Source organism: Rhinatrema bivittatum, chromosome 6 (assembly GCF_901001135.1).
Source record: "Rhinatrema bivittatum chromosome 6, aRhiBiv1.1, whole genome shotgun sequence".
Lineage (NCBI taxonomy): Eukaryota > Metazoa > Chordata > Amphibia > Gymnophiona > Rhinatrematidae > Rhinatrema > Rhinatrema bivittatum.
The window spans coordinates 341,193,073-341,209,779 of record NC_042620.1 but is presented as its reverse complement, the minus strand read 5'-3'; the positions used below and the strand labels follow the sequence as shown (position 1 = coordinate 341,209,779).

Here is a 16,707-nt window from a genome sequence, read left to right as displayed (position 1 = left end):
TCATCAAATTACATTAAATAAATCAAATTTAAATAAATTAAATAAATAAATATATATTGTTTAAATTTAGAACCATTTAACATTATATTTTTTCCTTAACGTAAGCCAAAGGCAGATTACATAAAGCAACAAGGCACGGAATGAGTACATAAGTAAGAGATAGATACAGATATGATCTAGAGATACAACATATCCTCCAGTGGAGATAAACTTCCAGGGCCGTTGAAGCAAGGGGTCTGATGGAAGGCAAATAGATTCTTCATTGTCAGAATGGCACGAGAGGGAATCATATAATAATAATCTTCAGAGAGACAATATTATAGGAGGTTCTTCTCATGTTGTCTTATCCTTGGATAATGGTGAATCCTGAGACTTAAATTGTGGTTCAGGCTGCATGACATATTGTCTGGCTAGATTTGGTGGAACAGCAGAATGAGTTTTAGACTTCTGGGCTACACATTCCAAAATAGCAGACTCTAACTGGGGTGGCAGAAGTGGAGAACCAAGAAATTTAATAAAGTAATTTTTGATAAAGTGAAGGTAAATGTTTCTAGTGAAGGTGAGGTATTCTGCATTACAGTGAAGAATCCCTGTGGAAAAGCTATTCTGTTCTTCAACTAAAATTGGCGTAGCTTGTTTAGATTCCAAGTGAATTAAGCTTGGTCAGCACTGACACCTGTTTCTTGCCACCGAGAAGTTAATGGCGCTGACAAAGATACGATTCCTTTGCTTGCTGATTGTGCCAGTGACAATTCTGCACTCAGGCGTAAAGGCCAATTAATTGTGTGTGCCAAAGAGTCATCAGTGTGGACGAGGCCTATCTTGGCACATATCTGCTTCAATGCTGAAGAGTGCAGGGTTTTTAGTAGAGGAGAAATGATGTCTGTGATGAGACTTCACCGAGTCATAGCAGTTAGCGTGAGAGGACTCTGGCCTTTTCGATTTAGGCACTGGTTCGTTTCACTGTTGCAGAAGGTTGAAGAGAGCTCAAAAATTCTTTGAGTATGAGATTCCTGAATTTTATGGCCCTAGAAGACATTCAGGTATAGGCAACGCAGTTAGGGACATCATGCGACAGTCCCAAACAATCAAGGCAGAGGTCATGCAGATCTGCTAAGAACATCTTGTAGGAACATCTGGGATGTCTTTTGAAGTCTGATTTCTTCTCCACTGTTGGAAATGCAGCTGAGGCTTAAGTCAAATTCAATTTTCACAGCTTTAGTGTAAGTTTTTTTTTTTTTTAATTTGAAGACTCACAAAAATGAAGAAAGAAAATTACTGAACAAGAAAATTAAAATAATGTACTATGAGTCAAAAACTTTCAACCGGCAGCTGAAGAAAGATCTAAGACGCATCCGTTTGCACCGATCAAACTCACGTGACAGCGGCTCCTTGGAAACCTTTGAGCATGCTCAGAAAAACCTTCTCGTTTTTCCTGAACTCCGAGAGAGCTCTTCTGTCCTATCGCTGCCAGATGATGCCACCCACTTGTGTGGCTGATTGTTGTCCCGCTTGTCTATGGAGAATAAATTTTCTAATACTTATTCACTACATGATCCATATTCCTAACAGAGTTAAGGAGTCTGGTATTTGTGTTTCAATGCTACAAAGTTATGGATTAGATGCTACCCTAAAAATATGAAATTGCTAATCATTACAGATGAAACAGACAGAGAATATTCAGGCAATTAGTGTTATCTACCTACCCAGTGAATCCAATTTTCTCCCTAGATTGCCATCAAAATATCAGCCTAAAAATCTAATTAAAGTCAGCTTGAAAAGACATTTCAAAAAGTAAAATTATTCAATTATGATGGTACATTGACATTTAGAATGTGATGAATGTAGGGTCTCTTAAAATATAATAATACTCAGTAACTAACCTGAAAGAAATATTATCCCCAGGGATAAGAAGGTAATTCACTCTCCATATTTAATTTGAGTCTAAGCTGCTTTTGAAACAAGACTGCAAAATAATAAGTTGGTTTGCTTCAGTATTGAATTTATTATAATCTTGCCATTTATTCATGCAAGGTTTCTAACCTAGTCATTAGATGTAAAATCACTAATTCTCTAAGCCACCTGTCATGATAGGAAAAAGGATAAGTGAAATTATCTTCAGCTTCTAGAACAGGGAGATATTTACTTAAAGGAGAAGGCTGAAAGATACTATATTGATTTTACTGAAAACTACCAGCTATATTCCTTCTAATGTTCTCTTTGCCTCTTCCCCCAGGAGACTGTTTTCAACAAGTATAAGTATTTTATCTATCATGGAGGGTCAGAAAATTTCAGTTGATTCCTGACAAATAAATTCAGAAAGCAGAACGTGGCTGAACAACTCATCAATCTGACTGGTAAAGCTTAAAATCAGGAACGTAAGCAAGCCATTATAGTTTCATTTCAACAGCACCAGAAATCTCTCTCTCTCTCTCTCTCTCTATATATATATATACATAAAAATGTGAAAAATTAATAAATAGATGTTATTTTTGTCCCAATCCCAATATATAGTAAATATAGAATAGGAACATCTTAGGGATTGGGACAAAAATAACATCTATTTATTAATTTTTCACAATTATATAAAATAATACAATATAAAGAAAAGGATTGGCTAGCAGCAGATGCTGAAAATGGTGAAAGTCCAAAAATGACTTTATGCAGAGATGTTGGTGATTCAAAGTCTTTATAAATCCTGTGGGGGGCAGGAATCTGGAGGCCTGTTTGTCAGGCTACGTTCAGTGGTGGACTTCCAGAGCATGGGAGAATACGCCACACTCTTATTTATTTTATTTATTTAAGTTCTTTTAATATACCGATGCTCAAGACCAAGCCTTATCGTACCGGTTTACAATGAAACAAGGGGAAACCATTTAACAACTGTATAGAAGATAAAGTTACATTAAACAGGGAGCAAAAAACAAGGGCTTAGGAAGACAGGACAGATTTCAAGCTAATATAACTGGAGAGTGCTGAAAATAGTCATCCTCAAAGACAATTAAGTAGCGAGACAGATCAAGGTTAACACAATTCAGTACACTCTCTTTAATACGATAACCTACGCAGCGAGCAGCTGATTCACACGGGTTTATAAAGCAATGGCTTCCCTTAAGCAACATTGGTGCGGCGTGTATTTTCAGACATCAGCTTCTCCTGCAATTTGGAGCAGATCCCTGCCCCCCACAGGATTTATAAAGACTTTGAATCACCAACATCTCTGCATAAAGACATTTTTGGACTTTCACCATTTTCAGCATCTGCTGCTAGCCAATCCTTTTCTATATTGTATTATTTTATATAATTGTGAAAAATTAATAGATTTCTTGTTATTTTTGTCCCAATCCCTAAGATGTTCCTATTCTTCTATATTCACTGTATATACACATATCAGGAACACAAGTAAGTATATTCATTGCCTTTCTTTTTTGTACTATATATATCCAAATCAATCTCTCTCTCTCTCTCTCTATATATATATATATGTGGGTATATCTCATACATATGGATATTCATAGATACAGGGTAAATTTTCAAAGACTTAGGGACCTATGCACTGAAAGACGTGTTAAAACATTTTTAGCGTGCATGCTAAAGCAGCACTTCATAGGCCATGCACTAAATATTTTTGTGCTTGCTCTAAGTTGCTGCTGCTGCAGAGGGCATGCAAAACAATAGCTTGCATGCTACTCCAAAAGCAAGGCACGCAGAAGAGCTGCATCTTGAAATCTCGCATGCTCTGCAGCCCAAACGGAAAGGGCTGGTTTGCATGAGGAATCCCATTCCCACGAGACCCGAGGAAAAGCGCCATCTCCCCACCTCTAACCCCCCACACGATGAAGGGACTGCCATGCCCTAACCCTCTCAGCCCCTTCTCTCCACCACCAGATGTGACCCCCCCCCTCCCCATGATGCCAGAGACAGATGAGGGCAGGAAACAGCATGACTTCCTTCTGCCCCACTGCTGTCGATTTCCAAAATGGCCCCAGTTGACCTCTCGTGTTGATGTGTCACGCACATGTCTCAGAGGTGAGTGTGTGTATGTGTGTGTGTGTGTGTGTGTGTGTGTGTGTGTGGGAGGTGGGTCACTGCACAGTGACCCCTTGAATATTGTATTAGGTAGGTCATTTCTATATTTATGTATTTGTTTATATAGTGGAGCCTCCATGCTAAGCAGTGTACATTTGGCATGGCTGCTCCTTGTGCACTGTGTATGTGGTGGGGGTTGCTCGGGGCATGGTGACCCGATGATTGTATCCTGGGGGGGGGGGGGGAGGGGGTTGGTGGTGGAGCTGGGGGTATGACTGAGGCACAGTAGCCCCTTGATCTTTGTGGTGGGGGATTTGAGGTAGGTTTTGAGGGCAGGGTCTTCCCTCAGGTTAGTGTGCCAGTCGCACGGGCTTGCTAACATTTAATGCCCATTCTGCACAGATGTTACGTTAGGCCTTAGTCAGCAGATGTGAGATAACACATGGAGGAGACCATTCTAAGAACATAAAATTTTCCATACTAGGTCAGACCAAAATGTTCATTAAGCCTGTTTCCCCACAGTGGCCAATTCAGGTCACTCAGTTATTTCCCTCCCACCTACTAAAGCCTAATTTGTTTCTGATGTTTTTTTCAGATGAAACGTTTCATGCATACCTGCTAACATCCTCAGTTTAACATGCACAGGGCTGTTAGAAAGGGTGGCAGGCCTGAGGGTGTCAGCATGCCTCATCAGGGGCAGGGGGGAACCAGTGAACTGTTCAACAGCCATAGCTCTTATGTGTCTGCTGGACTGTGGCTATCTTATTCAGGGTGGTCCCCTTCCTCTCTTATGGCTGGATCCCCACCCACCACCACCAGCAGACTGCCTGGGGAGCTGCTTGGCTCTGCGATAGGCCAAAGCATGCATAATAAGGTTTTAGGGTACAATGCACTGTTTAGCATAGGTGCTATAGTACATAAGCCGCTTATGGCCTGATTCATATATGTTTTTCCCCATATACAGAGAAAATCTGTAGTGAATCAGGCCCTAATTAGTTGTCTATTATGTGGGTAAAATGAGAGTTAAACCATGTAACTCTACCTATGCAGATAAATGAATTTTCAACTATGCAAAACTATACACATACTTTGATAACATTACTTTTTCTAAATGCACGTGTACATGTAACGTACAACAAGCTGATTTTTTTTACTCAGTGTACATGGGTACCTTGTGTGTGAAAATCACCTTAGCATGCACAGTAAAGCGATCTGCAATAACTTTAGTGATACTGAAATTGGTATGTACCCTTATGTCAATAAAGGAATGTTGTATGCAAATTAGGAAGTAGCGAGTGGGCAGGAAATAGCATGGCATGCTCTCCTCCATGTGCCATTTAGTGAGTGCATGCTGAGGCCTAAACTTGAACACCTGCCTCAGACTAGGTGGTAAGAGGTTTACTTCACATGCTGTTTCGAGGTGTCAGCTAACAGGAACGCATTTGGGGGTAACTGATGGAAGAGAGGAGGCTGTTACAGTAAGCGATGATGTGGGAGGTGTGGCGTAGAGGATGGAGAACGGTGGAGAAGCAGGGGAGAGAGCAAGAGGAGGAAGCCAGAGAGAAGAGACACCAACACATTCTTGAGTGCTTCCAAAAAAAAGCCCACTTTTATTTAGACAAGAAAAGGAATTTTCAATTAGTGTTGTTTTTCAACTATTGTTCTACACTGTCCAGTATATAAGGCACAGTATTGTAACTATTGCAAATAAAGGCCCATCCTGCAAGTTATGATTGTGCTGAAATGCTGCACTGCATGTGGTCTGTGGTCTGCGTCCTGCGTGGTTTCTCAAGTGATACATGCATTCTGCATGACAGGTGTTGCAACGGAGCCAGTGCCGCAGCAGCAGAGGAGAGCAGCATGACCCTCACTGAAGGCAGCGAGTGGGAAATGGGAAGGATGCTCATGAGGCAGCCTCTTTCCATCCAAAGCTGGATGCCCCCTTCTCCAGCCTTGCCATCTCTGGTCCAGGGCAGGGACAACCGCACCTGCAAGGAATGAACGACGCTGGAAAAAATTGGCAGGAGCTTAGGTGGATGGGGCACATGGTGGGGTTTAGGAGAGCCTGAACTCATTTTGCTGGTGTGTAGTGATGACTGTTGTCGATGGATAGTCTGTCCGAAGATGACTGCAGACGTTCTGAGGCTTCAGCATCAACAGCTGTCATTGTGCTCTTGCTGCTTGACTCAGGGCTTCCAGATACCGCTCTTCCCTCCCCAGCCCAGTATCCATGGGATAGATGTACTGGGGGCTGACCAAGAGAGAATTTGAAAAGAAGTTGGCCGTAGAGGCAAAAACTCACAATAAAAACTTTTTAAAATATATCCGAAGCAGAAAGCCTGTGAGGGAGTCAGTTGGACCGTTAGATGATCGAGGGGTTAAAGGGGCACTTAGAGAAGATAAGGCCACCGCGGAAAGATTAAATGATTTCTTTGCTTCGGTGTTTACTGAAGAGGATGTTGGGGAGGTACCCGTACTGGAGAAGTTTTCATGGGTAATGATTCAGATGGACTGAATCAAATCACGGTGAACCTAGAAGATGTGATAGACCTGATTGACAAACTGAAGAGTAGTAAATCACCTGGACCAGATGGTATACACCCCAGAGTTCTGAAGGAACTAAAAAATGAAATTTCAGACCTATTAGTAAAAATTTGTAACTTATCATTAAAATCATCCATTGTACCTGAAGACTGGAGGATAACAAATGTAACCCCAATATTTTAAAAGGGCTCCAGGGGCAATCCGGGAAACTACAGACCAGTTAGCCTGACTTCAGTGCCAGGAAAAATAGTGGAAAGTGTTCTAAACATCAAAATCACAGAACATATAGAAAGACATGATTTAATGGAACAAAGTCAGCATGGCTTTACCCAAGGCAAGGCTTGCCTCACAAATCTGCTTCACTTTTTTGAAGGAGTTAATAAACGTGGATAAAGGTGAACCAGTAGATGTAGTATACTTGGATTTTCAGAAGGCGTTTGACAAAGTTCCTCGTGAGAGGCTTCTAGGAAAAGTAAAAAGTCATGGGATAGGTGGCAATGTCCTTTCGTGGATTGCAAAATGGCTAAAAGACAGGAAACAGAGAGTAGGATTAAATGGACAATTTTCTCAGTGGAAGGGAGTGGGCAGTGGAGTTCCTCAGGGATCTGTATTGGGACCCTTACTTTTCAATATATTTATAAATGATCTGGAAAGAAATATGACGAGTGAGATAATCAAATTTGCAGATGACAAAAAATTGTTCAGAGTAGTTAAATCACAAGCAGATTGTGATAAATTGCAGGAAGACCTTGTGAGACTGGAAAATTGGGTATCCAAATGGCAGATGAAATTTAATGTGGATAAGTGCAAGGTGATGCATATAGGGAAAAATAACCCATGCTATAGTTACACAATGTTGGGTTCCATATTAGGTGCTGCAACCCAAGAAAGAGATCTAGGTGTCATAGTGGATAACACATTGAAATCGTCGGTTCAGTGTGCTGCGGCAAACAGAATGTTTGGAATTATTAGAAAGGGAATGGTGAATAAAACGGAAAATATCCTAATGCCTCTTTATTGCTCCATGGTGAGACCGCACCTTGAATACTTTGTACAATTCTGGTCGCCGCATCTCAAAAAAGATATTATTGTGATGGAGAAGGTACAAAGAAGGGCTACCAAAATGATAAGGGGAATGGAACAGCTCCCCTATGAGGAAAGACTAAAGAGGTTAGGACTTTTCAGCTTGGAGAAGAGACGGATGAGGGGGGATATGATAGAGGTGTTTAAAATCATGAGAGGTCTAGAATGGATAGATGTGAATCGGTTATTTACTCTTTCGGATAATAGAAAGACTAGGGGGCACTCCATGAAGTTAGCATGGGGCACATTTAAAACTAATCGGAGGAAGTTCTTTTTCACTCAATGCACAATTAAACTCTGGAATTTGTTGCCAGAGAATGTGGTTCGTGCAGTTAGTATAGCTGTGTTTAAAAAAGGATTGGATAAGTTCTTGGAGGAGAAGTCCATTACCTGCTATTAAGTTCACTTAGAGAATAGCCACTGCCATTAGCAACGGTAACATGGAATAGACTTAGTTTTTGGGTACTTGCCAGGTTCTTATGGCCTGGATTGGCCACTGTTGGAAACAGGATGCTGAGCTTGATGGACCCTTGGTCTGACCCAGTATGGCATGTTCTTATGTTCTTATGTTCTTAGTCCTTCGCCTTCTTGGCAGACATCTCAGGCAGATGCTTTTGGTCCGCTGTTTCCTCCTGTTCTTCTGGCCTTAGCAAAGGCATGCATTCCCATGGGAGCTGAGCCATGAGGAAAAGAGGACTGTACCTGTTGAGTTTAGTGTGTACATACTATTTCTGTTGTGGCTTCAAGGTATTTAATACTCAGACATTATTAATGAATAGAATGTACAGATTTATTGATTAGAGTGCACACTAATAGTGCTTACATACTATTGAGGCTATTTATAAAATGTGGGTTATATTGCGCGTGTTAAATCCTTTAGTACACGTTTGCTATAAAAAATTGTTAGTGCTGCTTTTAGTGCATAGTCCCTCAAACCTCTGAATATTTACCCTGATGAAGGCTATTTCCATCGTGATGAAATTAGTCTTCAGCTCATAAATACGGTTCTTGAACAAGGAATACAAATATGCAGATGAAGTAGGATACGTGTTCTTTAAACGTTGCTCCCTGAATTTCACGAACTACTGCCAGAGCTTTCTTTATTGCTCAGGTTTTGTGCACTGACGCTATTTCCAGGGAAGAGGAAATTTTTTTTTTTTTTTTAAGAAAAATTAAAAAGAGTTTAAAGGACCCGAATTTGCTCCACTATTCAACTGCCCTATCTCTCTCTGTAGGAATGATTTAAAATATGATTGCAAGGGTCGGCTGCAAATCCATCCAGGAAATTAGTCGATTCAGCATTTAAAACGTGGTCTGAGGAGTCTAAAACTGGCGAGAATCACAAAAGTAATGTTATCGTTGCTGGTTTTTTTTTTTTTTTTCAATTACGCCACAAACAATTCTTGTCCAAACTGTCCCATTTTAACCCGGGACATCAGGGATATCTCCAGATCAGCACTGCCACCTTGTTATTCTCCACACGAGGCCCCTATGGAGTCTGTCCTACCACATCCATCACACATGTATATAGCTGCAATCAATACTGACCCCCACCCACATGATTAGGTCAGGATTGTGTAGACCCTGTCACTTCAATAAAAAGTAAAATGATGCCTGACATCGGTTTATCTGGCACTCTAAGGGTGAGGCGTATGGAGGTTTCTTTTTCCCTTTTAGTGCCTACGGGAGAAAGGTTCAGTTCATCTAAGCCCTGAATGCGCACATCAACACCATGGCAAGAGAACAGATGTGTCGAGTTAGTTTTGCCGTTCTCCAAATGACGAAGGCAAAAATAAAGGTGACCGATTAATCAGCCTATGAACAAAAGGTCCAACTTCAATACACAAAATAAAAATAAATAGATAGCTTGAATGGGAGCAGTCACAGGACGCGGCACTCCACCAGCGAGGCTATGCCACATAATTCTAGCTCGATCTCAACACCTTCAGTTTTATCTTTTAAATATTTCAATTGATATGCTAATTTGCCTTAATAAATGTTTCAATTGATGAAACACCAAACCCTGTGAGGTCCAAAGTTCGACAATACAAAAGTGCAGGAAATGAAAGCTGACAGGGGTTTGCAACATATCGCTTACTCTGAACAATATAAAAACATTTTTTTAAGGGTGCCTTCAAGCATACAAGTGCTACGTTTTCTTGTTCTGTCTCTAATCTGGTTTTCTTGTTGGAATAAAGAAATTGACCTTTGCATTTGTGGCTTATCCACACAAGAAGAGCATTATTGATGCCTACATCACAGTACAGTCCAATTATTGCTTCAGTAATAAACCAGACAGTAGCAATCCGTGCTATGTGGCAGGAGACACTCCACGGCAGCTCCCAGCTTCATCAGCAAGATATACTCATGATCAAACCCCACCGGCCACCGACAAGTGCTATAAACTTTTCAAGTACTCTCTCATACATGAGAGTTTAAAGCTGCAGTTTAGCATGATAATGCGCACCTTCCCAGAATCACCCCATGAGATTATATTCTTTCAAGAAGGAAAATCTTCCCATTCAAACAATTGAGCTGTACATGAACGGAACACATCTGAGAGAGGCAGTCCTGAGCAAACGATTATGATTAAATCACACCTCCCTAATATAGGGCCTCATGTATTAAAGGGATTTTTCCCCAATAAGGGTGCAATTGCCTGGGTCTGAATTTGCATGCATTTCTCAGCACATAGCATTTGTATTAGGGTTTCAAAAAGAAAGCTGCATGGGTGCCATATAGCACCTTCGGCCCCGTTGCAAAAGGAGAGCAACTTTCAATCAACCACGGAAAAGCAAAACAAAAATATTACTATCACTGGATGGTGGGATTTCTTTGTTGGAATACTGATGGGTTGGCGGTGATTGCACTGGGACTGTATCACTCGGGCATATGTGTACTTGGTAAATGGGAGGATGGGAAGGGAGAGAGGTTAAGTTTGGGAGGTTAAAGTGAGGAGCGGTGGAATGAAGGCCTGTGTGGCGGGATTGTTGCAATACTCCCTCTAATCTTTGAAAGGCTTCGTGCGTAAACATTTCCTTTTGTGCAATTTTTTTTACAGGCTGAGTTCAAATTTGTGCACTACGAGCCGGTAAAATGCAACTGATGTTGGGATTTCTTGTGCGTGCTATGCTTTGCTGTGTGCGCAGGGCTCATGACCTGTGCGCACCCACACACAGCTTAGAGGGAACAGTGGCATGTAGAGGTGGTGTATAGGCAATTATGTCTGGGGGGTGGGGGCAGAAGGAAGAAGGAGAGAGGGGGAAGCATGAGAGATTAAGGAGAAAAATGAAGGACATGAACAGGCAATGTGGGAAAGGTTGTGGGTGGGGGTGATGGGACTGGAATTTGGAAGGCATTGGACGGCTGTGAGAAACACAGTAAGTTGCACGATCTATGTATGTGTCACTCATTACTGGAAGAGGAATAGGTGAGGTGTGGTAGGGTAGGGTATCTGTCTGAGAGCAGGGGGGGGGGGGGAGACGGACACCAAGAGGTTAAATTTCCAAAGCTATTTGCATGTAAACATCACAGTTTTATGTGTGCACATGGCTGTTTATAAACGTCCTGGAGCTCAGTGCACATAAAAGTGGGCTCGTTACCCGACTTTGTGCATACGCTTACGTGCATTGGCAATAGCCATTCCAGGTGGCAGAGCTGAGGCGGGGCTGAGACGTTAACACGCATCATTATTGTATTTTCTAAAGTATGCGCACGAGTTAACACGCACATGTTATGCCCTGCCGTAGAAACAGATGTAACATGGTGAGGGTCATTTTGCGGGTGGCGAAGGGCACTTTCCCAAGTATTTTCAAAGCAAAACGTCTGCACGCAAGTTTGCTTTGAAAATGTGGGGGAATGCCTACGTGTAAACGTTGCATGCAGACTGAATCCCCACCAACATAGATTTCCCCCTCTCTGTGTGCGCTGTCAGGGATCAAAAGACGCAAGAAGTGGAGAATGAGTGTTGGTCATTTCCAAGTTGAGCCGGGGGGGGGGTGGGGACCCCATCTGGGAAACAGCATTATATATAAAGAGAAGAGGTGAGGAAGAAAGAGGTGGAACATGACAGAGGAAGAGAAAAAGGATGACTGTAGAAAAGAGCGGGTTCTGGGCACATGCTAGACGATCTTCCATTGACTTGAATGCAGCTAGCTAGCTCCTGCCTGAGCCAGAAGTAAAGCTGCTCATTCTGAAAGCATCTGCAAGACTGGCTGGAGTTTTGTTTTTTGTTTTTTCTGAATGCCTTTTGGGAAATGGCAGAGTCCTGGAAGTATATGAAGTGTTTATGATGTCTTCACCCAAAGTGCAGGAGGAGTAAATCACGGGACACTGAGAAATATCTCCCAAACTGCTCTGAATATTTTTTCTTCAGCATGAGAAACAAATGACACAGGCTGAATGTCTCCAGATAACTGGCCATTTATGTGATTTATGTGCAAAATCAAGGCCACCGATTGCCAAAGTTTCATACTATCTATAAACTACAATAAATAATGTCAAATACTTATGTAGGAAATAAGCAGTGAACAGTGTGATTCAGGTTCATGGTCAAAGGAGAAGACTAGAGTTAGATGATTTAACAGGTCGACCTTCGATTAATTTATCTTGGGAGAAATTTTTCACATATACCCTTCATGTACTGAAGACGTTTTGTCCATCTGGTCTGGATTCCATATCTTCACAAAGTGTTCCATTTTCTTAGCTGAAGGCAGTGTAGACTTAAACCTCAGAGAATGTATTTTTGATAGAGCACATAGGAATGGCAGGATCCAAGAGATGAAAGGCATAGAAGACTGCTGACAATGTTTGCTACCAAATATGTTGCTCGGAAGCCATAATTCTCCATTGATGATGACTTCTGCGCCAATAGACAAAATATATATATTAAAAAAAAGAGCATAGAAATGGTATGGATTCAGCCAAGTTTCAGAAATGTGTGGACTTCCACCAGTGATCGTCTGTGTGCTGGTAGAGGTAGAACAATGCAGATGATGTGAACAAGAAAGCAGTCACTACAATAAGTGAGCCTCAATACGGAGCCAGTGAAGTCCTTGCCGAGCATATCGAACCAGGTTGGTCATACTGCTGTGTTGCGTTAATGGCCCCATTGCCGAGTCCAAGTCTTGAAAGAATTCTGCAAAATAAGAACAAGAGGTGTGTTTTTAAAAATCACAGTCTTGCAATTTGCAATTGAACAGTGGAAGAAAGCCCTAGTGTAAAACCTTTCAACGAGTTTCAGAAAATCATCAGGGTGCGACATACATGGCGTCATGAATCGCTGAGCATAGCAATATGTTGCGGGGAATGATATTTCATTTTAAAATACAAGACGTGTCAGTAGTTAGCTGTTCTATTGTTCTGCTTAGAAGCATCCAGTATGTCTACTGTGGAATATACAGAGGGCACATAGAGGGCACATTTTCAAAATTGACCTGGGTGAATACTGTACGGATTTACCTAGGTAAAATGGTCTGATTGAAAACTGTCCTCCTCAAAACATCTACAATTATGCACAGTTTTTCTAGCACATTAGAAGGACACATTCCTGTGGGTTTGCTTAAGTGGGGGGAAGAGAACAGCGTGCATACATTTGCAGAGCAATAATCAAAGTCATTTCTGCTGGGTCAAACATTGCTTTATGTGCAGAAATGGGCTTTTTGAAAATTGCTCATCCTCCAGGCAGGTAAAAGTGTGTACCTACTTTTGCTTTGCTTATTGGTGCAAAACCCATGGGGCCAAAAACTACCCTTGAGGCTTGCACCAGTTGAATTATCGTCCCCTTGATTTTCAAATAAATGCATACTATTTTGGCACCCATTGCTCTCAGAATCATCAGATGTAAGGAACATGGATGCTTTTAACATGCATGCTATGTACTTGCTAATTTTCAAAAGGAAACAAAGGGCCAGGTTTTAAAAACTAAGCGCGGGCGTAGATTTGTGCGCGCAACCCGGCGCGCACAAATCTACGCCCGATTCTATAACATGCGCGCGCAGGGGGAGCTTGGGGCAGGTTTTTGGGGGGTACGCGCGTATCTTACGGGGCGGCCTCGGAGGGAACGGAGGCAGGCTGCGCGGCTCGGCGCGCGCAGGCTGCCGATCTTGCGCGGCTCGGCGCGCGCAGGCTGCCGATCTTGCGCAGCCTTGCGCGCAACGACCCCGGATTGTAAGAAGGAAGACAACAAAAACTGTCCTTGACGAGGAGTGATATTTTACAAGTGGTTATACATTATGGCTGGCAACTGGAATATATCCTTAACAGTGTACACACAGAGAACTGGGCAGACTGAATGGGTGATTGATCTTTTGCCTTCCATCATCTACTGAGTTACTATGTTACTTTTACCCTACACTGTAACACAAATGATCTGCTTCCTTGCAAGGATGGGAAGTAACCTCCTACATCCAGGTGGGCAGCCGATAGTCCAAGTGATCAAGGATACAGTTTCCCTATCTGATAGTAGAAGGAAGGGGAGAAAATTTTGTTTTGTTTTTCATTTCATTTTTGGGGACTTTTTTCCCCATGAATTTCATTTTGGCCAATGTTTTATTTCATTTCTCTAGTTTAAAAAAACCTCCAAAATAAACATTGATCAGCCCCCAAATGGAAACAAAAACAGGGCTTCCAAGGGCCTCACTCATCCCTCTGACCCCTCACCTGGTCCGGGGGTGATCCACAATCAAGGGCAAGGGCCCCTCCCCAAGCCAGGGTCTTGTGTGGGGCTAAGGCCAAGGTCGTGGTGACTTAGCACGGCCTAAGCCTATGCAAGGCTGAGGCTTCAGCCTGGGTCTTGGCATCAGGGTCAGCTGGTCCCAAAGCCTTGGCTTTGCATAGGCCTAAGCTATGGTAGGTGGCTGCCACCTCACCTAACCCCTACACAAGGCCCAGACTTGGAGGTTTGGACCCAACACCTGGGCTTTGGCTAAGACCAGGGCCCGGGCCCAGGCTTGACTGCGCCCTGGCCTAGAGTCTAGGTCCTGGACCCAGGCCCGATGCTGCAACTTGGCCCAGGGACTGGGTCCAGATGCTGGGACCTTGGCCCGGACACAGGATGCCAAGGCTCAGTTCAGAGGATGGGTCATGAAGCCTGGGCCTCGGCCTAGGAGAGGGACCTGATCCAGGCTCGATGCCGCTGCCCAGCCCCCACGCTGAGGCCTCAGACCAGACCCAGACCTGACACCGGGGTTTGTCTCAGAGGCCAGGTCTCAATGCCTGGTCCATGGCCTAGGGTCAGGACCAGGCCCAGAGCTCAGGTCTTGGAGCTTCTCTTTGTCTCCTTCTTCCTTTGGCTCTTCTTTGCCAACTGATTCCGTTTGCTGGGATCATTGCACTGGATTTAATTAACTCCAGTGCATCCTCCTCAGCAGAGGGCGCCATTTTGATGTACAGTAGTTAATTTAAATGCTGTACCTCAAAATCGCACCCTCCGCTATGGCGTAACAACCCTAGCGTGTGGTGAAGAAGAACCAAAGAAAGAAGAGATGAACTCCATGGCCTAGGTCTGACCCAGGGCCGAGGCCCAGGTGTTGGGATGTGACCTCCAGGCCGAAGCCCAGGTGTCAAGACCTAATCTCCAGGCCTAGGCTCAGGCGTCAGGACCCAACCTCCAGTCTGAGGTTCTGGCATCGGGACCCAGCCTTCGGGCCGAATCTTGGTGTCAGGTCTGGGTTCAGGCTGAGATCCCGGGTATCGGAACATGGCCTCCTGGCAGGGTTGTGGTGTCAGGCCTGGGTCCGGGCTTAGGCCTCAGCGTCAGCACCAGGCCAGGATGCGGCGACGCATTTGGTAAGTATTTGGGGGGTCGTCAGAAAATTTCCTGGACTTGGATATTTGCTTGGATCTCAGCCTAGGCCCTGGCATTGGTTCAGGACCTAGGCAGAAACCCCGGCATCAAGCTCAGAAGAAGGTCACGACCCTTTCAGTCTGTCATGCCCTATGCCTAGGCGAGGCCAAGCTTCGAGCCTTGGCCTAGGACACTGGAGTCGCTGGGTGTAGGCCAGTACCCCTGCTTTGGGTATCAGCCTACTCCCTAGACAAGGCCCCGGCTTTAAATATGAGGCAATGCAGATTTAATGTGAATTGTCCTTAATGCACTAGTGTACTAGTCCACATTAATGTTAATATGTTCTGATATGACAAACATGTTAATGAAGTGTATTGTATGCAAATTCATACAAAGCAGCTCATTCACATTAGGGGGCAAAAAACCCCCACATAAAATCAGCTGGTGCCATTTTTTATTTTGGCACCGGCAGAACAACAGGGAGCATTTCCACTTGCCCCCATCATTCAGGCTGTGACTTTAGATAGAGTAGGCTGGGTATGGGGGGGGGGGGTGGTATCTGATATATGGTGGGGATGCCAGTGGGCTTCAACTGTGTTGTGACAGGGGTGGGGGGGGTGGAAAGGGCTTAGAGGAGCCACTGATTTGTTACTGGTGTTACTGGTGGTCGTGAATTGGGGGTCCGTGGCATTTCTGCTGAGTGAGGGCCTGAGGAACCCACCAGATTGGGGTCAGAATGGGTTGGGAGTTCGTGGCCCATTTTGGAACATGTTACTGGTAGTAGAAGGAGTGATGCATTACTGGTGGTGGTAATGCATCAGTATATTGGGCCTTAATGAGGAGACGACACCTGCATTAAAGTCAATTATTAATGCATGCTAACATCCGTTTTAATGCAGCTTAGTAATTACTTTCTTAGAAACATAAAAAGCAGCCTCTATTACACGCAGACTGTAAGGCTTGTGATGAATTGAACTCTAAAAACAACACAGAATAAAAAATGAATTTGATTAATCAACTGAATATTTAACCTTAAGATATGTATTCTGTGAAGGCCATAGGTAATTGTGAAGGCCCTTGGTAATATTTTCTTTATGTTGACTCAATGTCAGATATATTTAGATTCAATATTTAGCAAGATATTTAACCTCGTGACATATGGTGCTAATTACAGGATTAACATAATATAATTACAGTATCAAAGTTCCCAGTACATTACTAGTAGAAAATATTTAAAGAAGATCTGAAAAGGAATTACTCTACTA

The 16,707-nt window shown here is 43.2% G+C and overlaps 1 protein-coding gene across 3 annotated transcripts in view; it reads right to left on the bottom strand.

Annotated features, from left to right (window-relative positions):
* Positions 1 to 9,022: 9,022 nt before the first annotated feature.
* AFF2 (AF4/FMR2 family member 2) overlaps positions 9,023 to 16,707 on the bottom strand; it is a 779,982-nt gene continuing 772,297 nt past the window's right edge. For all 3 annotated transcript variants that reach the window (XM_029607748.1, XM_029607749.1, XM_029607750.1), the window contains one exon: positions 9,023 to 12,793. In XM_029607748.1, coding sequence (XP_029463608.1) covers positions 12,672 to 12,793 — 122 coding nt within the window. In that variant the 3' untranslated portion in view covers positions 9,023 to 12,671. The remainder of the gene's footprint in view (positions 12,794 to 16,707) is intronic.